The sequence below is a fragment of the Natrix helvetica genome, assembly GCF_964273705.1.
Source record: "Natrix helvetica genome assembly, chromosome: 3".
Taxonomy (NCBI): domain Eukaryota; kingdom Metazoa; phylum Chordata; class Lepidosauria; order Squamata; family Natricidae; genus Natrix; species Natrix helvetica.
Window position 1 is genome coordinate 31,523,836 of NC_138549.1, and position 21,919 is coordinate 31,545,754.

At 39.5% G+C, this 21,919-nt stretch overlaps 1 protein-coding gene across 2 annotated transcripts in view; it reads right to left on the reverse strand.

The window, feature by feature from the left end:
- Positions 1 to 21,919, reverse strand: part of RASA3 (RAS p21 protein activator 3) — a 171,364-nt gene that overhangs the window by 41,513 nt on the left and 107,932 nt on the right. For both annotated transcript variants that reach the window (XM_081947953.1, XM_081947952.1), the window contains exons 6-7: positions 4,745 to 4,825; positions 2,790 to 2,862 (exon numbers count right to left, since the gene is read on the reverse strand). In XM_081947953.1, coding sequence (XP_081804079.1) covers positions 2,790 to 2,862; positions 4,745 to 4,825 — 154 coding nt within the window. The remainder of the gene's footprint in view (positions 1 to 2,789; positions 2,863 to 4,744; positions 4,826 to 21,919) is intronic.

Sequence of the window (21,919 nt, forward strand, 5' to 3'; positions counted from 1 at the left end):
ATTGTGTCTTTGATGGTCTAAGTAACTGTTTATCATTCAACGAGGGGAATCTCATGCAGAAGAGTTTAGATAGAATTGCAATTAAACTCACATTTCAGAATTGTGGCAGCATGAGATCTGGAAAAATCTCTTTATAAAACAGGATTTTAACCATGTCATCTAGAAGTCATATTCTGTTTAAAGTTTCACAATTATGTTTCATATTTCTATCATACCAATTTTAATTTTTTCATGAAGCAGAGTATTCAGGATACTAATTACACTAAGTAATTACATTAAATAATTAATTCTACAGTGAGTAGATACTTCTAGATTCCAAATCAGTATCTGTTTGTTGTCTGGAGCAAGCAAAGCATAATGTGTGATTCCATTTTCACAGTGAATACATCACTTTATTCATGAAATCACTGGATAATATTAAGTAGACAATCTGTCTACACTATGGCATTATTAGGAATCTATACTGCAGGATAATGGTTAGGATAGTTGAGATCAGGTATTTACTTCTGGTTTCCAGCAAAAATGCCCCATAATGTTAAATGGGTTTGTTTAACGATTGCAGATTCACGGAACAACCATGGTGATTCATTTAACGCTACAAAAAAGGCGTAAAATTGAGTTGGTTACATGATGACCCATTTTATGACTCCCACAGTTTATGACTAATGGGCAGGCTCCATTACAGTCATAAGTTGAGAACTATCTGTACTTTTAACACATTGCCCATGTATGACTTTTTTCAGCAAACATGTTGCAAGTTATAGTTATGTGACTGTGGGGCACTGCAAAGAACTATAAACGCAGGCTGGTTGCTGAGTGCCCATGAGACTAGGAGGGGGCAACCATCAGAACTGGGTTGTAAGTACCCAAGGGGAGGCAGTCCATCAGCACTTTGAACTGACACTAAACAAGAAACATTAAGTCACAGACTACCTTTACTTATTTCCATGAGCTAAAGTTTAGGCCTGGTGCCTGCAATCATACTGTAACTAGCCTGTCAAACTGGAATTAATCACATGCACAATTTCCATGCATCCTATCATTTCCTAAATATATCCAATACTAGATAGGAACAGCTGAGCCCGTCAGAGGCTCTGAGGAGCTGTTGTAATTATTGGCATCCTATTAAATACTGCAGTAAAGTGGAAAAAACAGCACAGTGTGAACCCACACTGTATATCGGACATTAACACGATTGAGCGGGTCCAGAGGTATTTCACGAGAAGAGTCCTCCACTCCTCTACTCACAATAGAATTCCCTATGTCACCATGCTTGAAATTTTGTGTTGATAATCTGGAACTGTGCTGCCTGCGGTTCGATCTAAGCATAGGGCACAAAATTGTCTGCTACAACGTCTTGCCTGTCAACGACTACTTCAGCTTCAACCACAATAATACACGGGCAAACAATCGATACAAACTCAAGGTAAACCGCTTCAAACTCGATTGCAGAAAATACGACTTCAGCAACAGAATGGTCAATGCCCGGAATGCTCTATCCGACTCCATTGTTGCAGGCTCAAACCCTGACAGCTTCAATGTCAAACTGTCTGCCGTGAATCTCACTCCATTCTTAAATGGTCCGTAAAGGCGACGTTCATAAGCGCACCAGTGTGCCTACTGTTCCTGTCTTACTGTACCCATTTATCTGTATTTACTTCCTTTGTTCATGTTTTTGTTCATACCTATACTTGTTATCTTGTACATGTTTGACAAACAAAACAATACATAAATAACTATCAGTGGGTACACAGGCATTGAAGATGACAAAGTACTTTGTCAGGGCTTCATGTCACACACATCAAACTCTTTGCTTCACTACTGCACAGAATACAGCACCAACTGCTGGTGCAGCATAGAAAAAAGAAAAGCACTCAGAGCATTTTCTCCTTTTTTTTCTCCTTTTTCTCCTTTTTTCCTCTAACAATCTGGGCAGGAGCTGGACCAAGGTGGAGGAGAAACAGTGTTTGCCTCAAACCTGGTTGCTGGCACTGACATTTTGGAGAATGATGGCCTGTCAACATAGATAATGCTGATGTGGCTGGATCAGTGGTCTGATGCAATATGAAGAATGTCTATATTCAGTGATTTTACTTAGCTACTGCACTCTGCTCCCTGTAAGGATGTCCTTGAGGATCTAGTAAGTTATTCTAGTACGCAAAAATAATGTGATCAAAGAACCTAGAGTGACCAGCATTCAGAACTGAAATAAACTTCTGTTCAAAGTTTGCATTTATCCCTCTCGAGATTGCTATCAAGACAAAAGAAAGCAGAGGGGGAGGGGAGCACTTCTGAAGGATACTAGGTTTCACCTCCCCTCGTTTTTTGAAAAGCCCTGTTATACAAAGTCTTTGGCATTCTCAGGGGAAAGGAAGTTCTTTCTATTGAAGCAAAGAGACCTTTTGTGTGATAGCATGTTGGCAATCAACCAATGAACTCAGTTTTGAATCGGTTGCCACTACTGTTTTTAAAGCTTTTTATATTTCATCTGAGACAACCATCCCATTATTGATTTTTTAAAAAAAGATAGCAAAAAGAAGTTACTTATCAGCACCAATTCAAAATTGGGTGACTGGTTCAGAAGCCCCAAACGAGGAGTTCAGAAATTCTCTGCAGAAAAACAATATTGCATTCAGCTGGAAAGTACATTTCTGCTCCACCAAATAGCTGGCTGGCTCCAAGATACTTCAGGCTCTATCTTGAGCACTCTCTAAATTCCAACAGCTGGCACAACATGGACCTATGGCAGTCATCTACAGCAGAACATCCCCCCCTCCCCAAATACTAACCTCAAAATAAAATATTTCATCAAACTGTGGATTGTTTGTCTTCTTTTTAACTTTAGTCTTTTTGACTTCAGATCTGCAAGGGAAAAAAAGGGTAAGGCAGAAATGTTACCCAAAATAGGATAAGCTGAAAGGGTCAGGCCTGGTGTTAAGAGTTATCTTAGAAGTATGTTTTAACAGTGGCTTTTTTGGTTATTTCATCTCCCTAAGCTTCTTGCAGGATGAGACAGGAAGCAGACTTTTAGCTTGTCCATATCTCTTAGTGCATTTAAAAAAAAACCAATTAATTGAGGACATACATATGTACATTCCGCCTTTCCTTTAGAGGTTCAAAGAAACCCTATGACAGTGATGGCGAACCTTTTTTTGGCTCACGTGCCTAAGTGGGGGGAGCGCAGAGGGGTAGTGTGCAGGTGTGCCGCACCCATAATGCAATATGTGACACACACACCCAGTGCACCTGTGCACACTACAGGTGCTCCCACCCATTATTTGCATGCTTTTTTGCCCTCCCCAGGCTTTATAAGAGCCTGGGGAGGGCAAAAACAGCCTCCCCTGTGCCCCCGGAAGCCCTCCGGAGGCTTCAGGGACCTGCAGGACGCTTCCCTGAAGCCTCCGGAGCAGTCAAAATGAACCTCCGAGCAAACCGCAAGTCAGTTGCGGTTTGCTTGGAAGGTCGTTTTGAGCGCTCCGAAGGCTTGAGGGACCCTTCAGGACGCTTCCCTGAAGCCTCCGGAGCAATCAAAACGACCCTCCGAGCAAACCGGAAGTCCATTCCCAAACTTCTGGTTTGCCCATAGGGCCGGTTTTTAGCGCTCCAAAGGCTTGAGGGACCTTCAGGACACTTCCCTGAAGCCTCTGGAACAGTCAAAACGAACCTCCGAGCAAACTGGAAGTGACTTCCGGTTTGCCTGAAGGGCTGGTTTTTTGCGCTCCGGAGGCTTCAGGGAAGCTCATGAAGCCTCCGGTGGGCGCGGGGGAGGCTCTTTTTGCCCTCCCCGGGCTCCTATAAGGCTCTGGAGCCTGGGGAGGGAGAAAAATGGCTTTAAAAAAGGGTGAACTCAGCTGGCCAGCGCGCACATGTGTGCTAGCTAACAGGGCAGTGCCCCGTGTGCCGTGACAAATGGCTCCGCATGCCACCTGTGGCACGCGTGCCATAGGTTCGCCATCACTGCCCTATGAGTCTCTTTTGCTGAGAGTGGACTTGAATTTGCATCTCTCTGGTTCTAGTGGTCCAACACTTTCTAAGCTCTCATCAACAGAAAGTGAGCATTTTAATTATCATGTGTTGAGTTTATTTCTCATTTTTGTAAAACTTTATAAAGTGATTTATAAACAAGGTAACTAATTCCATGCTCTTAAAAAGAGTTATAGGTCTTAATCATCCCTTTGAACTATACCCACCCAGTAGTGAGTGGACTTCTTAAAATGGAATCACATGATCTGGGGCAACAGCAACAGTTTGATCAGTAGTTGTTACCTAGTGGTGGGTTGCTCTTACCGTCGCTACTGGTATGCTGAGAGCGGTCTGTTCGTGCATGCGCTGGACGTAAGCTGTGCACGCGCCAGACATGAGCTGTACACGCATGCACAATCCACCACCCCTGTAACAACCAGCTGCTTTTGGGGGCTCGTGCAGACACTGCATGTTGTGCGCGCATGCATACTTTGCAGTTTCCCATAAAAACAGCTGTAGAGTGCAGGCGGGCGGGTGGGCCAAATGAGCCACCATACCGGTACACTCTCGGCTGCTCCCGGCCACTACCAGTACAACCCTACCAGGCTGTACCTGCAGCAATCCACCTCTGATGTTACTACAATAAAATTGGATTCTCCATAAATGATAGTAGGAATTTAATATTAAGTCACAAATTCTTAACTTTTACTTATTTCATAGGATTCTTCACTTAACTTTAACCAGATTGGGAAAAAATGAATAAGCAATAAACGTTACTAACCTGTATGGTCCTGCTAATGTAACTGTTGCGTAAGGATCACACTGGCCATTCACAATCGGGAGTCCTTGGCATTCTAGAACTCTAAACAAAAAGACAACTATCACATAAAATATCACAAAAGGTGCTCTTCCAAATTTTTGTTTCACTTCAAAAATGCGGAATACCACAATACAATGGCAGAGTTGGAAGGAACCTTGGAGGTCTTCTAGTCCAACCCCCTGCCTAGGCAGGAAACCCTATACCAACGTTGCCGAACATTTTTTGGCTCATGTGCCATAAGTGGGGGGAGTGCAGGGGGGTCATGCGTGGGCGTGCTGCACCCATAATGCAATGTGTGACCCCCCCAGTGCGCATGCGCACATGAGAGGCCCTCCCCCCATTTTTTGCATGCTTTTTTCGCCCTTCCCAGGCTCCAAAGGCTTTATAGGAGCCTGGGGAGGGCGAAAAGAGCCCCCCCGGAGGCTTCAGGGACCTTCAGGAGGCATCCCTGAAGCCTCCGGAGGGCTTAAACCGACCCTACGAGCAAACCGAAAGTCCGTTCCCGAACTTCCGGTTTGCCCATAGGGTCGGTTTTTTGCGCTCTATTGGCTTCAGGGAAGCTCCTATACAGCCTCTGGAGCCTGGGAAGGGTGAAAAATGGCTTTTAAAAAGGCTGAACTCAGCTGGCCAGCGTGTGCCCTGACAAATGGCTCCGCATGCTACCTGTGGCACACGTGCCATAGGTTCGCCATCCTGGCCCTATATCATTCCAGACAAATGTTTATCCAACATCTTCTTAAAGACTTCCAGTGTTGGGACATTCACAACTTCTGGAGGCAAGCTGTTCCACTGATTAATTGTTCTAACTGTCAGGAAATTTCTCCTCAGTTCTAAGTTGCTTCTCTCCTTGATTAGTTTCTACCCATTGCCTCTTGTTCTGCCCTCAGGAAATTGCCATATGGATTGACCTTTTGTGATGGAGATGTCTGCAGGTTAAAAAAAATCTCAAAATGGCAGCTTCAATGGTATTGATTGAAGCTCTGCCATGTTTTATGTATATTCCATGTTGACATATATTAAAAAAAAGATAGTTGCAGTAATTTGATATGTCTAGTCCAGGGGTGGGTTTCTATACTGGTCAGTACTGATTCACTGTGCTCGCACACACACTGGCCACGCATTGCTGATGCATGCACAGTTGACTAAATATTGTTCTGCGCATGCGCAGAAACATGGCGGCAACAGCATAAGAGATCAGGGAACCGGTTCAGGGGCATGGCCAGCCTGGGTTGCTGCTGGTTCTGTGACCCAGGCCACAATTCCACTACTGCTTCGTCCGAACTGGGCCAAATCAAGAGCAATCCACCTCTGGTCTAATCTAGCAAAAAAGGATTAGGGACAACATGATAGCAGTGTTCCAATATTTTAAGGGCTGTTTTTCAAAGCAGGTAGAAGATAAGACAAGAAACAAAGGATAGAAATTAATCAAGGAGTAAACCAGCCTAGAACTAAGGAGAAATTTCCTGACAGTGAGAACAATTAACCAATGGAACGGCTTGCCTTCAGAAGTTGTGGGTGCTCCAACACTGGAAATTTTAAAGAAGAGATTGGACAGACACTTTGTCTGGAATGGTATAGGATCTCCTGCTTGAGCAGGAGGATGGGCTAGAGATCCTCTTCCAACTCTGTTATTCTGTAGCTCTGTAAGTACTGCCAAGACTGACATCTTGTCTTTTTTGACTGTACTTTGCAGATGCCCCTATTTTGTTTAAACTGATTTTTGGTGGGGTTATCTAGTTGGATCACAAATGTAATAGAGGTAGAATAATAATCAGATAAAATAAACTTTTGTAACCATACTTTAAAAAAGGGGGGGGGCTTAAGATGTTCTTCAAGATCTACAAAGACATTAGAGACTTTTTGCACTGTAGTCTTCAGTCAAATGTCACGCGAACAGAGAACCAAATTCAACATGCATTTGGATAGAAAGCCAAAAGAGAATCACTCTGCACAGCCATACAATTATTCATTCATGTGAAAATCTATAAATGGTCATGTAATTAATGTCAACTGTATGGCCCTTAAAAGGGGACAACAATCTATTAGCTTTGAGCTCAAGAAAGGCAAGTTATGAGCTCATTCTTCCCTAACAATTATGAGGCCCCGGTATTTAATTAAGAAAAGGTTTGGTTTTTTCTCTTTCTGTTTTCATGTTTTACTAATCTCTAAAATGTAACTAACATGAAAACCTGATGAAATTCATTTCATTATTTCTTCCTCTCATTAAAGAAACTTTAAAGCTGCACATGGGTTCTTTTTTTTAAAATAAAATTTTTATTTTCTAACAAACATAAACACCCAAAACATATAACATAAAAAAACCTTCAACTACATACAGTGTGTCGATTGATTATAAAATCTTTCTCCGTCCTTTCCATAGTCATCACTTGAGCTTTATCAAAAATCACTTATTCTCAATCAAATATCTTTGTATACATTATTATTGTACTTCATTTGTTTAATTATCACTATTGTTTCACCATTTTAAACAAGGTATTCTAAATATGTATCCATTTATATTATAGTGATTCATTATATCATCTTCAATATATCCAATAATAAAGAATTTTTTTGCATCCTATTCTAAACCATTCTATTATTTTAGCATTAATAACATTCTCTAATAATTTTCAATTCCATGTTTTTTCCATTATTAGTATCATCAATCTAATATACATTTATACGAATTATTATAATTGTTAAACTTCCATTAAGCATAGCTATTATTACATCCTTTTTATATGAGGCATATTAAATTTGAAGTAAATTTATATTATGGCATTTCATTACATCATCCTGAAATCATCCAATGATATTACATCTTTATATTCTATTCTATATAGAATTATTTATCTTTTATAAAAAGGCTTTTCAACATCATCTCCATCATCCTCACTTACAGTTCATATAAAATTTCATATTATCAATCTAGTATATATAAATGCTTTATTATCATTATTGATCATTTATTTGACGATAGCTATTATTACTTTATCTTATATATAATACTCTAAGTTTAACTACATTTAACTAAATTTTGTGACATTTCATTTCATCATTCTGTATCCTTCCAGAAATAGTGCAGTCCAATATCTCTTGCCATTTGTAGAATCTGTATTCTAAGTGTTTTCTTATAAGTCTTATGTGGACTTCTCTTGACAACTTGTTGTTCATTGGATATCTTAAAAGAATTCGAAACCCTCCATCTGTTCCTTTCATCTGCTTGACTTTTATTATCACTGGTGCTTCTGCCGAAATTACTCTCGTTTCTGCCAAACTATCTCCCCTTTCTTCATCTATGTTTTGACATCTGAGATAGAGTTCCAGTTCATCGATCTCTCCTTTCCGTATTCAGCACTTATCAAGAGTCCTTTCCCTCCACACTCGATTTGCTGTCAATGTCAACAATTTTCTTATCACTTTCATATGTCTCTGTAATTTTTTGAACTCTATCCTCAAATTTCATCGTTGTTTTATAAATATTCTCAACTCTTCCCTCTGTACTTTCCGTATTTTGATATTTTGTATTTTGATCTATAAATTCAAGACTCTTTTCAATTCTCTCTGTAGTTATTAAGAGTTTTTGAATTTCTAACATAATTTTTTGCAATATTAGTTCCTTTTCTTCTTCATATAGTGCCATTTTTCCAAGTTATAAACACTGCCACTAAAACATTCAAGGCTTTTGCTAGGTTTCAAACAAATTCAGTGAAGTTTTTTCCACTGGCCCTTTCTGTAAACCAAGCCGATAGATTTGTAATATCAGATGTTGCCAAGCCTCTAGCCACTATATGGCAGTGTTACATATTTTCCCTCTGTTTTTGGCTCTCTTTTCTAAACTCTGAACTCCGGAAAGAGTTTTTCTCCGGGAAGAGAAAAAAAATGTTTAAAGATTACGATCCGGCTGAGCCAAGCGAGGAAAGAGGCTTTTAATCCACAAACACAAAAAATGGGAAAAGTATAGAGAAAGAAGGGGGGGGAGGAAGACCAGTCCAGTTTAAAAGTAAGAGGCATTTATAAAAAGTCTGTCCATAAAAAACAAACAAAATTAAAGTGAAAAAGATAACACAATAGTTTTAAACCAGGGTAAATTCGCTGCTTGTTTCCTTCTGTCTTCAATTTTATTTTAACTCTGAGTCTTTTGGGTTTTCTCTTCTCTAATAATAAAGATTTTTCTCACCATTTCCACACACTGTCTCTCCTGTGCTGCTTCCGTTTCAGGGGCTTGTCCCAACCTTCTGCAGCCATATTGGCTGCTTCTCTTGTAGCCAGCAAAAAGAGCTTTTTCCTGGATCAATCAGGGGCTTTGTGATGCCCCTGAGATCAGCAGGACATGCCCTTCACTATCACTGTTCCTTCAGAACGATTTAGATCCAAAAAGGATCGTCCAGTAACAGAGATATCGACAGCCCCAAGATTGCATGTCGTGTCGTAGCGACATCAAGCCCTGCCTCTCTGCACATGGGTTCTTATATTCTACCAAAGGTTTAAAATACAATACATCCGGACAACTATAATATGGATTTCTTTCTTAAACGTTTTATTTTTTCTGATGCACTTCCTGACTCACTGTATTCCAGGCTCACACTCTCTGAATAGAGCGGCATTTAAGAAAAAACTATTAGGAGGAAGTAAGGGAGGGAGGAACAGGAGAGAGAGCGTGGGTATCATTCTGTCTTTATTCATGGTGTGGAATTTTCTTTGCAACAGCACTCTGCTCTCATCTCACCCACATGTGAAGCAGCACCACAGCTGTAGCATCCTTGCTGGTAGGGAAACAGAAGATCACTCATGTGCCTCATGGGCACTACATCAAGACAGAATGAAATCAATAGATTACAGAATCTGAGGAATCAAATAATGGTCTCTCCAGAGACTATTTTGCCATCGTATAATAGACTCTTCAGCAAATCTCTAATGTTTCCTCACATTAGCAAAAAGAATTCCATCGAAGAAACCAGTTCTGCTTCCTAATCGGACTAGTTTTCTATTAACCCCAAATCTGTTGCAGAACCATCAGGTACTAACAATATTTTATTTGCAAGTTTGTAATAATAAGTAGAACTTCGTGGTCTTTCTTGACTAAACTCTATTAAGTTACAACTGCTACCTCCTAACCCTGATGCTGCCTAAGGTTGATGGCAGTTGTGGTCATTCTCAAAACCATGTTCTTATGTTCTCCTTCTGTCCTTCATTTAGGAGGAAAGTGTATCATCGGCTTTACTGGCCTCACAGCCTACCTTTATTGTGCTTCAGTAACTAGCCTGGTGATGTTGCTATGCTCATACATTGTTGAGTAGTTTTAGATCAGCAATGATGGGCTACCAGTCATTCTGTCAACCAGCATCATAGATGAGTGACAAAAGAAACACCAATATCTCCACTGTATATATCATTGAATGGAATTGGGGGTCGAGGCACTATTTTTTGGAAGGAAAGGGGATTGTTTGACAGGTATATTAACCTTCCATTTCGCTGACCATTTAATTCTCCAATTAAACTGCAAGTGACTGGAGGAGCTGATTTGAAATACAAAGCTGAGACGCCTGAATCAGAGACTTGTCAGTGTCATTAAATCACCAGATCTTTATTTTCTTTCTTACTCCTGAACACAATTTCTCCCAAGAAAATGAGCGTTTTTGGTGCATTTGTATGTCTCACGTGCTTTCTCTTTTTTGTGATCTCCCAAATAGCAGGACAAAGCTATCAATCTCCTGGACTGCAATGTAAAGAGGAAAAGACTAATTGTCAGCTCTCTTGCCAAATCCAAAATGGCCCTGCAGGAACAACATCCAGAAGCCAGATGAGGAGGGGGCATTTCCTCCATAGTCTAGTTGGGCCAACTGGAATTGTACAGATCCCTTCCCCAATCAGGTCATCTCTGGGCTTTCCCCTGTAATCACCTAGGGGCAAGTTGACAGGTTTTCTGTTGGAAGAAGATCAAAAATATAATGTCCAAACTAGAACAATAAAGGTTGGTTCTAAGTTGACACTATGAGGATATGTCCCTCGAAAACAGCGAGTCTTCATGCCAAGGGAAGCAAAATGTGAGAATAACAAACTGGAGGAAACTGTTTTAATGCCTGGCTTTGGCATTAGTCAACTGAGACTACAATTTGACTGCTAGAAACTGAACAGCTGCAGGAAAAGGAAGCATTGCTTCACAAGTAGTTTAGCTCTGACAGAAATCACCATATGGCAGGGGTGTCCAAACTTGGGAACTTTAAGACTTGTGGACTTCAACTCCCAGAATTCCCCAGCCAGCCATGCTGGCTGGGGAATTCTGGGAGTTGAAGTCCACAAGTCTTAAAGTTCCCAAGTTTGGACACCCCTGCCATAGGCTGTCCCAAACAGATCCTACCTGGAGAGAAAAAAAATCCATCATAAGTTCTGTAGTAATGCTTTTTTTATTCCAATCTTTCCCACCTCCTCTGGAAACACCAGCTTGGAGAACAATATTCTCAAATTTCTTGTGAATCAAGGAAGTCTAGTTCTCCCTCTTTCATCCAATTTCTCAGGCTCTTCTGACCAACTCAGCGTTTAAACACAGGCATCCAGGCTTTACATAGCTCCATTAATTTTTTAGGTTAGGACTTCCAAAAGCCTCACAGTCACCATTTCATTAGTTAAAAATCTTCAATACCAACAAGCATGAAACGAAACAAAACAGGTGACTGAACACTGCCAGTGTGAAGGTGCAAGTGGCTCTTATATCCACAGTAGTTCAAACTCATAGCGATTTCCTTCTGCCCTTTCCACAACTTATAGCAGGGGTGTCCAAACTTGGGAACTTTAAGACTTGTGGACTTCAACTCCCAGAATTCCCCAGCCAGCCATGCTGGCTGGGGAATTCTGGGAGTTGAAGTCCACAAGTCTTAAAGTTCCCAAGTTTGGACACCCCTGACTTATAGGAACCGGTAGTCCTCAAGTTACAAATGTAATGGAGCCTGTCAATTACATTTGTAGCCCAACGATTTGTAGGAGTGAATCACATAACTTGAACGTGATCGCTCTCTGCTTTTGTCCACGCATTCACTAATCAAATGCGTAGATCGTTAAGTGCACATGAGGTATCTCAGGATAGTGAAGGCCATGGGGGGCCTAGTGCAGGGACACCACTGCATTCAGCCACCAAAGGCCTCTCCCCACCCTTGAGAGACCTTATTCTCTTTTTTCCACCCCTTTGGGTTCCAAGCTGCTTTGGCCTTGCCTCCCTACCCCATCACCAACCGCTAATTTACCTTTGGTGCCACATTTGAGAGCCCCACACTTCCCAAACTCACCTCCTACATGGCCTAGGGTGCCAGAGCTCTTGTCTAGCCAGGCAGAGAAGCACCAAACTGGTCTCTCCCCTTCCCTGCTGAGTGTAGCCCTGCCCAGCCACTTGCTGAAGTGCTGAACCTGCCCAGGTTTCACAAATTGTGCCAACGAGGAACAGGAGAACATGGCCTGTAACCACCCCACTCCCCTCACTTGCCAAAAGCACTCCTCCAAATTGTAAGAGGGGTCCTAAACAATCCTACTCTCCAGCTCAGTCGTGTTTCATTGCCATTGCAGAGCTGGAGAACTTGGTACACCACCCATCTCCCTTTGCTGGCCAAAAGCATTCCTTTGCTAAATTGCAAGAGGGGCTCCTAAACAAACCTGCTTTCCAGCTGTGTTGCATTTCTCTGCCGCCACGGAGCTGAAGAGCTTGGTACTCCACCGCCCAGCTCCCCTTGCTTTGTAGCACTTGCTCCTGTTTGGACATGAGAGGGAAGAAACCACCCAGAGGAAGCTGGCTGCCCAGTCTAGCTTCTAGATCAGAAGGAATGAGGCTTGGCTGGCCCAATTCTGTGTCTCCTCCCTAAGGTCTTGCTGCAAGAGCTCCTAAATGGAGTTTTTGCACAGGTGCAGAGCGCAGCAATGTCTTGCAGCTTTGCATAGCACAGTTTGGTGGAACCAGCTCACCCCTCATTGCAAGCATGACTCTGCTGGTCTGGAATCCCATTCCCAGCTTCTCCCTGTAACCTGGAACCAGAGGCAGCCCAGGGAGGGTGGGAGGCTGACCTCAAATGTATGGGTGAAGCTGCTCTTTGTGCTTCGTTGCCTTGTGACTGTTAGGCAAGCAAATACCAGGTAATCCTGGTTCCTCTCCAAGCAAGAATGGAACAGGGAATACCTTCCTTTGCCTGACCGCTGCTCTTGGCCATGCCACTTAAAAAATGGAGCCATCCTTCCTGACAACCAAGCAGGGGGTCCAGCACTTGAAAAGACCATTGTTATGTCTGAAAGCTTCACTTGCTCATTGGAACAATTAACTAATTAATCTTACAGCATCGAATCAAAGTGCTCATACCAGGCATTTTAATCAGGGACTGGAGCTTTTATCTGGGAAACAGTGTTAAAGCCCATGACAAGTTATAGTAGCCCAAGCAACTCTGTCCCCACTTTGGGACAGATTAAAAAGCTTTCCCACAAGATAAACCCTGGCTTTCTGAAAGTCTACAGAAGTTAGCTCCTAAACAACCTGCTTTCCAGCTCCATCGCATTTTTCCCTGCAGCTTAAAATGCTCTTATTTTGCTGGAGGAATAGAAAAGCCGAAGAAGAAACGTGCAGCGAAACAAAAAAAAATTGTGGGACTAAAAAAAAAAAGTTCAATCAGACTTCCAACTTCTTACGGAAAAAAAAATAAGATCTCGTGAAGTTGGAAGGTCTGACTGAACTTTTTCTCAATCAATCAGGGAAGGAGAGAGGCCAGCAGGCATTTCTCTGCCTGGCTGGGCAAGGGCTCCGTCACTCAAGAGAATGGGGCAAGCGTGGGCAGCGTGAGATTCTCAGGCATAGCACCAAAGTAACATGTTGCAGCATCTCTGCGGTCAGTTTGTAAGTGCGAACAATCACCGTGATGTTGCAACATATGTAAATTTGGGACCCTGTCATAAATACTTTTGCCAGGGATGTCATAACTTTCAACATTCGCTAAGTGAATGTTCATAACTTGAGGACTACCTGTAATTGTCTTGTGCTAGGGGACCTTGAAACTGAGTGGTTGTTGACTGTTTATGTAAGTAAAAACTATGATCTAAGAATCACCGGATATTAGCTTACAAGCCATGATTTATACCTTTTTCCCATTCAAGGAAATAATACTCTTCTATTGTAGCTATTTCATTATCTGTAGCAATATTTGAAGGACACATCCATTATGCTTGAAAAACATGAAGAAATTGTGTCCCTGAAATTTGCATTTGCTGGACAAGTATTCCTTCACATATGCTTTGAGACAGATACAGGAATGCCTTTCAAATAATCATTGACAAGAAGCAATTCATCCCTAATGGCTTCACAGGAACCAATCTTGTGTTATAAATCATGAAGCGTCTCTCAGAATGATGCTTTGAGTTTGTAAAACACCAGCTGGGATACTTAGTAGAGGAAGCAGAGGGGAAAAACCTGTCAGTTATAATGCTGTCTTAAGACAGAGAGTCAATTCATTAGTCGCTGAATTGTTTTATGAGTCGATTGTGAAAGTGCTCCAAGCTTTTCTTTTCTTTTCTTTAAGAAAAAGACCATTCAGAAAATCCTTCCATTCATATTTGTTACTATAAAAACCCAGATTCCATTTTCTCCAGCGAAGACGTGATCAGAATTTTAATGAATGCTAATGTATAAAGAGATGTCCAAAGAATGACTTTTATGCTTTTTAAAAAGCAACGGAAGATCCGGCATTTCTGTTTATATGTAAAAATCTCACGTCATACTTAAAACTCTTTTTGCACAAGTTAATAATTCATGAACAAGAAACTGATGTTTCCAAATATTTAGAATGAAGGGGCAAAAAAAGTCTACACAGCAGCTTTAGTCAGTCAGTCTTAAAAACAAGGTAATTGTGTAAGTCTAGAAAGTGAACGTGACATGTAAAATGTTAACAAATGAAAATACTAGTTGCATAAGCTAGGTTAAAGATTTCTCATTAAATTAAGATAGCAACCTATTATAATACTGGAAACAGGAGGAGATGTAAAACACTGGAATTTTTAGTGTATGGTTAATACTAAAGAAATACAAAGAGGACAAAGCAATGTTATAAGAAAATCAAATTATTTGACTTTAGTGTAATTTAATGAAAAACAATACATCTTCAATATCTGTTAAATTTGTTAAAATTTGTTTACCGTAGTTAATTTTCAAGAATAGTAAGAAAGAACCCAGGGAATATTAAATAGAAGGAATTATTAGAGTCTACTTCCCTAATCCCAATTAAAGCAACTACTGGTATATACTTATAAACATAGAGTGATATTATAGATCATCCTTAGGGAAACTTACTAAATGTATGAAGAGGAAAGAGACAAGAAAAAGAGGAGCACAATAGACAAACTGTATGATCTGAGGGATTATAACTCATCTATGAAGGATAGTAAGGCAATCTCCTAAACATACCCATGAAGGACTATCCATTTCTTGGTGAGTAAACAGAGATTATGTGAGGAATATAAGGTAACCACATTCCAGAGAATGCACTCACTGAGTAAATGAACAGGGAAAGCAAACAGTGGAGTTTCTTAATAATTTTTTCCTTCAAGTGAACTCTACATATTTGGCTATTTGGGGAGCTTGAGAAGAGAATACGAAACAAAATCTTTCTGCTGTAAAATAAAAGAACAGGAGTTTGAGTTGAAATCTGCTATATTTGTAACGTTCCTATTTTAGAGCAAACAGGAAAACATAAGTTTGTAGAAGTTCTTGAGAAAAAGTCAAGGACTGGCATTTTGGTGGAAGTAATAATTATCAAATTTGCACCAAACGTGATAGCTAGTAATACTTTAGAAAGAAAAAAAGAAAATGTATATATTAAAAACTTAGAGAAGCTGGCTCAAAGTAAGAGAATAAAATTTATCAGAAGCAAGTGCAAAGTTCCTCACTGAAAAAACGAACAATAAATGTACACATTTAGAATGGGAGATACTTGGTTCATCAATACTTGTGAACAGAGGTGAGTTGCTGCAGGTTTGCTTCACGCGCACTTTGCGCAGAACATAAAAAAATTACTAATAAAGAGGCTGGCGGTAGTATCAGCAACCGGGGAAGTGGTTCAGGGGCATGGCCAGCCTGGGTCACAGCCAGTTCAGGCGACTAAGGCAAAAATACCACTACCAGTTCGCCCAAACTGATGCGAACCGGTAGCAACCCACCTCTGCTTGTGAACAATTTTTATCAAATGCTTACTAGATATATGAGTTAGCAATAGCTGTAAAAAAGAAAAGTTCAGTTTTAGGCAACAGAATAGCTATTTCCAAATTGTGGGAAAGCTAAAAGTGGGCTAGTCAGCACTTTTATAATACCAGAAAGATGTCACATAGAAAGTTAAGTATTGTTTTGCATTGCTCAAGAGTGCAAGACGTGGAATAATGGATTTAAGTTACAGGAAATGAATGTCAAAAACGAATTTCCCAACATAAAAATAGTTTGGTAGTAGAATAAATTATCTGGAAGAGTGGCAGGTTCCCTTTACTGAATGTGTTCAAGTAGAAGTGAGAGAGACCATCTGTCAAGGATGTTTCATCTGTAATTCAGTCCTGACAAGGAGCTGGACTCAATGGCTCTCAAATTCTGATTTCGCCTATGCAAATCTGATAGCATTGCCATTATCTGTATGTAGTGTATCTTTTTACTAGCATAATGGTATATTTGAGGAAAGACTAATTTTATTTTTTTCTCTGTCTGTTTATAAAATATAAATTGTACTTTAAAGTTCTCTGTCATAATTTAATAAGATACCTATTCATAGTTGGGAGAATAAAAATTTCCCCACACTGGAAGGCGGATAGAATTCCAACAGCATCAGATTGGGAACGTAAACTTGGAGAATATACAGCAATGGTAAAATTAACAGTATATATTCACAACAGAAGCTAAACCAAATTTAAGCAAAAATGGTTCCCATATATACACTGCATCACAGCAAACACAAACATTTCCAGGCTTGCTTCCCAGGGGCCCCAAATGTTCATAAATCTTGTAAATTAGCAAAAGCACAAACTGGGAGAAGGTAGAATCTAAGTAGTCTTTTCTTTTCTTTTTCCTTCATTTTACTCTTCTTTTTCATTTTTTAAATTGCCAAATTTACAAATTCATCTCTTTTTTTGCAACATGAACAAATAATATTAAGTAATAATATAGAAGAGACCTTAATCTAAGTAATCCGTTTAAGACAGAAACCTATATTGTCACAACAAATATTTTGATGCAATCTGCAGGGCTTTTTAATGTTGTATTCCAATTTGAATAAACAAGCTAAATCATTTTATGCTCCTTAACATTGACAATATAAATTATAATTAATTCTGATATAATAGTTTTATCTTTTTTATCTTCAATAGTCTTAAGTTATCCAAACATCAGTGCTAATTATATTTAGCCAATACTGTAAAAATACTACTTTATTGAAATAATGTTATGTATTTTGTATATTTCAAAATAATATAATAAAAATATCATAATTTTTAAAACTATGTGGAAACATCGCAGGAGGCTATGAAGAGTTTTCAGCCATCAGTATACTGATAGCGCCCAACTCTGCTACTCCTTACAGGTTGTCTTCAATGTACAATCACAACTGAGCCCAAAATTTCTGTTGCTAAGTAAGAATTTTTTAAAGTGAGATTTGCCCCATTTTATGACTTTTCTTGCTACATTTGTTAAGTGAATCACTGCAAGTTGTTAAATTAGTAACACGATTGTTAAGTGAATCTGGTTTCCCCACTGACTTGGCTTGTCAGAAGGTTGCAAAAGGTGATCACATGACCCCGGGACACTGCAACCATCATACGTGTGAATCAGTTGTCAAGCATCCAAATGTAAATCACTTGACCATGGGGATGCTGCAATGGTCATGGCTGTGAAAAATAGTCATAAGTCACTTTCTTCAGTGCCATTGTAACTCGCCTCACTAAACTAACTGTTGTAAGTTGAGGACCACCTGTACTTGCTAACTCCAAGGTAGCAATCTTTACTCTTCAATATTGCCTGGTACAGGTACAGTATAGGTGGTACTGTGCTCAATAGTAGTAACTGTGAGAGGGATCTTGGAGTTCTAGAGGACAACCATTTAAATATGAGCCAGCAGTGTGCAGCAGCTGCCAAAAAAGCCGACACAGTTCTAGGCTGCATCAACAGAGGGATAGAATCAAGATCACGTGAAGTGTTAATACCACTTTATAATGCCTTGGTAAGGCCACACTTGGAATACTGCATTCAGTTCTGGTCGCCACGATGTAAAAAAGATGTGGAGACTCTAGAAAGAGTGCAGAGAAGAGCAACAAAGATGATTAGGGGACTGGAGACTAAAACATATGAAGAACGGTTGCAGGAACTAGGTATGTTTAGCTTAAGAGAAAGAAGGACTAGGGGAGACGTGATAGCAGTGTTCCAATATCTCAGGGGTTGCCACAAAGAAGAGGGAGTCAAACTATTCTCCAAGGCACCTGAGGGTAGAACAAGAAGCAATGGGTGGAAACTAATCAAGGAGAGAAGCAACTTAGAACTGAGGAGAAATTTCCTGACAGTTAGAACAATTAATCAGTGGAACAGCTTGCCTCCAGAAGTTGTGAATGCCCCAACACTGGAAGTCTTTAAGATGATGTTGGATAGACATTTGTCTGAAACGGTATAGGGTTTCCTGCCTAGGCAGGGGGTTGGACTAGAAGGCCTCCAAGGTCCCTTCCAACTCTACTATTGTATTGTATTGTATTGCCTAATCTCAGGAAAGGGCTAGATGAGGGCTAAGAAGCTAAAATGAAATGTAGACAAAACAGAATGTTGTTGATACTGTAAAAGCTAGAGACGAGGGTGAAGTTTGCTCTAGATTGAAGTGTGCTTGACTGGAAAAATCAGGACTGCAAACTGGGAGTGTTCCTGGGCCCTCAGCAATCACCACATTGCATTGTTGCCATGAGGAATGTGCTTGTGCAACCACAGTACACGAATGAGTTACCTAGTTTGGTAATGAAATGTCTGCAAGAAAATATGCAAGCTCAGAGAACACCTAAGACCCCACATTCCCCAAAACTTTGTGTAGGTTTGTAAAGCTGAAAAGGGATTTTAAAAAATAAAATAAAGTCATAAGCATAGGATAAACATGAACATTACATGAGAAAGTGCACTGGCAGTAGGTTGGAGCCAGAGATAAGACATAAACAGAGAAGGGAAGCCGAGAGAGATTAAAACTAGTACATCAGAATAAAGTGTATCTTCTAAGTGAGGATTTAACAGACAAGCCAATCACTCATGCTCAGCCTACCTCATCTCACAGATTAGTTGTTGAAGGGGAATAGAGGAGAAAGGAGTATTATCTGTATTTACCAATTTAAGTTATTTATAAAAAATATTAAAGGCGGGATACAAATAAAGGAAGAAAAACTATCTCCACAACATCTATTTTTTGCCTTTTCATCTGTATTGCCTTATACAACAGCCTTAATTTTGGAGTGTGTTCATTTTCTATTGCTTCCAATTTGTTTCTTTGTCCTTCATAATGGTTTCCATTTGGAAGACATGTTTCCTTTCCAAGAAAATGTAGACAGATATATCATATCTGATTTTTAGATAAATCTCCCAGCTCCACTAATGCTCTCTTTCATAATCATTGTTAAAGTGATATGTGCATGGGAACTTCTGGCATCTGTTAGCTTGTTCAAGCAACAAGTTAATTATTTAGGCCAAAATGTATGCTATTTTGAGGCAGAGAAAGGAAGAATACATAGACATATGAGTTGAAACTCAATATTTTGTTTCAACTCATTTCATCTTAATACTGAATAAAATATGTTTTGTCCCTGAAATTATTCAGTGCTAATCATCCATTTCTGTAATCATCCATTTCTGCTAAGATTTTGTGAAAATTGCTTTTATCCATCTCTATATAACACCGCATTCTAAAAAGGTAGCAGCCAATGTGCGAGAATTCAATTGCTCATAGCAACTGTATTTTGGGAGCGCAAGTAACTGCTTAATATGGATTGATACCATTATTCTAACTTAGTTCCATATTTTTTGTCACAAAGGACACAGATTCTCCAGCTATTTCTCAGGTAATAGGATACATACCTAGGTTTTGGTAAAGCATGATTGAGCCACAAATGCGTCTGTTAACTTGCCCAGTACCAAGTGTCATGAATAGATAAAGTCTAGCTTTTCTTTAACAGAAAATCTCTTCCCAATAATCCCATTTATACTATACCACAGGTGAATATGAAATTGTATATTTAACATTCCACTAACAGTCATTAGAAAGATGAATTTGTCCTCCAAATAATTTCTGATTTGCTTGATAGACTAAAGACATCCTAGATAGAATTTCTTTTTAATTTACTCTCCCCAAGGAGGCTTTCAATTACCCTTCAATTACATTTTCTGTAATGAATGATGATTATATGCTGAATATTAAGAATATTAACTGTATTAATAAATAATTAGGTTAACTGCATTGATTTTTTAATGAATTCTAATTCTGTAAATGTCTTATTTTTCCTACATTCCTTATTTACTTAAAAAAAAACACCTCCTTTTTACATGTAGAGATTTAACTTCATTGATTTAATATGGAATTTATTATTAAAACTTTTCCATATCCAAGACAGCAAGGTTATTATATTATTTATTTATCTATTGTTTCTATTCTGTTGTGATGCATTGACTCTCCATTATACAGTTACATGGTGAGTTTCAGGAATCTGAAAATTTCTGAGTGTTGGCTAGTGGATTCCAAGCCATGTTCCTCTCTGTTTTTTCTAGGGCTGGGATGTAGGAGAATAACTTGATTTAGAAATTCATCTTAGTAATACATATCCTGGCATTTTCTGAATGTACATATGCAGGAAAGTAGGATATGCTATTGTAGCATTGCTGTACCGCCATCATTTTGCAAAATAAAATTCTTCAGTTATTTTCTCTGTCTTTTCCTCATGAACTGCTATATGCATAAAAATATTCCTAAGAAATATTTCATCTAAAGTGATATGAATGAAGAGGGGAATGTTCATTCACACCAGCAAGGACACTGAGTGTGCATATATAAACAAATCCACCACAAAACCATCTTGCAAGTACATATACCCCAAAACCACAAACCCAACTTGCAAGTAAATGTAAAGAAATGCTACACACCTACTGTCAATCATTTAAGGAACATACACGTTGGACTTAAATGAATTAACATAATATACTATAAAAATGGGAAGGAGAAACGGGAAAGATGCAAGAAACAGTGAGAAACCCAAAGAACATTGTTACTTCCATATCACCATTTCTCCTCCCTCGTCCCTAAAAGATGTGTAAACTAGTGCTCCAGACTTCAATACTGTGACAACAGCAATAGCACATAGACTTATATACTGCTTCACAGTGCTTTACAGCCCTCTCTAAGAGGTTTAGAATCAGCATATTGCCCCTAACAATCTGGACAATAGTTTTTCTTCATAGGTTTGTTAGTTCAGTGCAAACGGTTACTATTTAGGGAGGATGGGAAATACGCAAATTTATCAGACCACTACCTTAATACTACTATGTTGTGCTTCAAAGATCTGAAACAATCAACTTCTATGGGATGTGGTTAGCTTGAGCCCAGGAGCCAGGATGGACAGGTTCCTGTCACAATTGAGCTGGAAAAATTGATTCATTTGTTGAACCCAGAGAATGAGATGAGAGTACACAGGTATGTCTCTATGACTGTACTAGTACCAAGGCAGTATGTGGAAATCTTAACCATGCCTGGGTTTGCATAATGGTTAATGCTAGTTGGAGGAACCTGCTCCCACTGGAAAGGAAAACATCAATGCGTGCAGCAATTCTCTATTTTGTACATAAAGTTAAGGGACTGGAAACAATACATCCACCCTGGCCAAAAACAATTTAGTCCAAATACAAAACAGACCTGGCAAAGTACCATATAGAGATAGAGAAAGAAATATCTCAGTAACAAGTGAGACATTTGCTCCCCTCTCAAACTGATACATTTTTGGACAGAATATGAAGCCACACAGTGTTTGTTCTCAGCAGTGGTTGAGAGAAAAAGCTTGCATCAAAATATCTATGTTGATGAAAATAAACGACTCTAGAAATCAACCATTGTGTGGCCATTCAACATGTTGCCT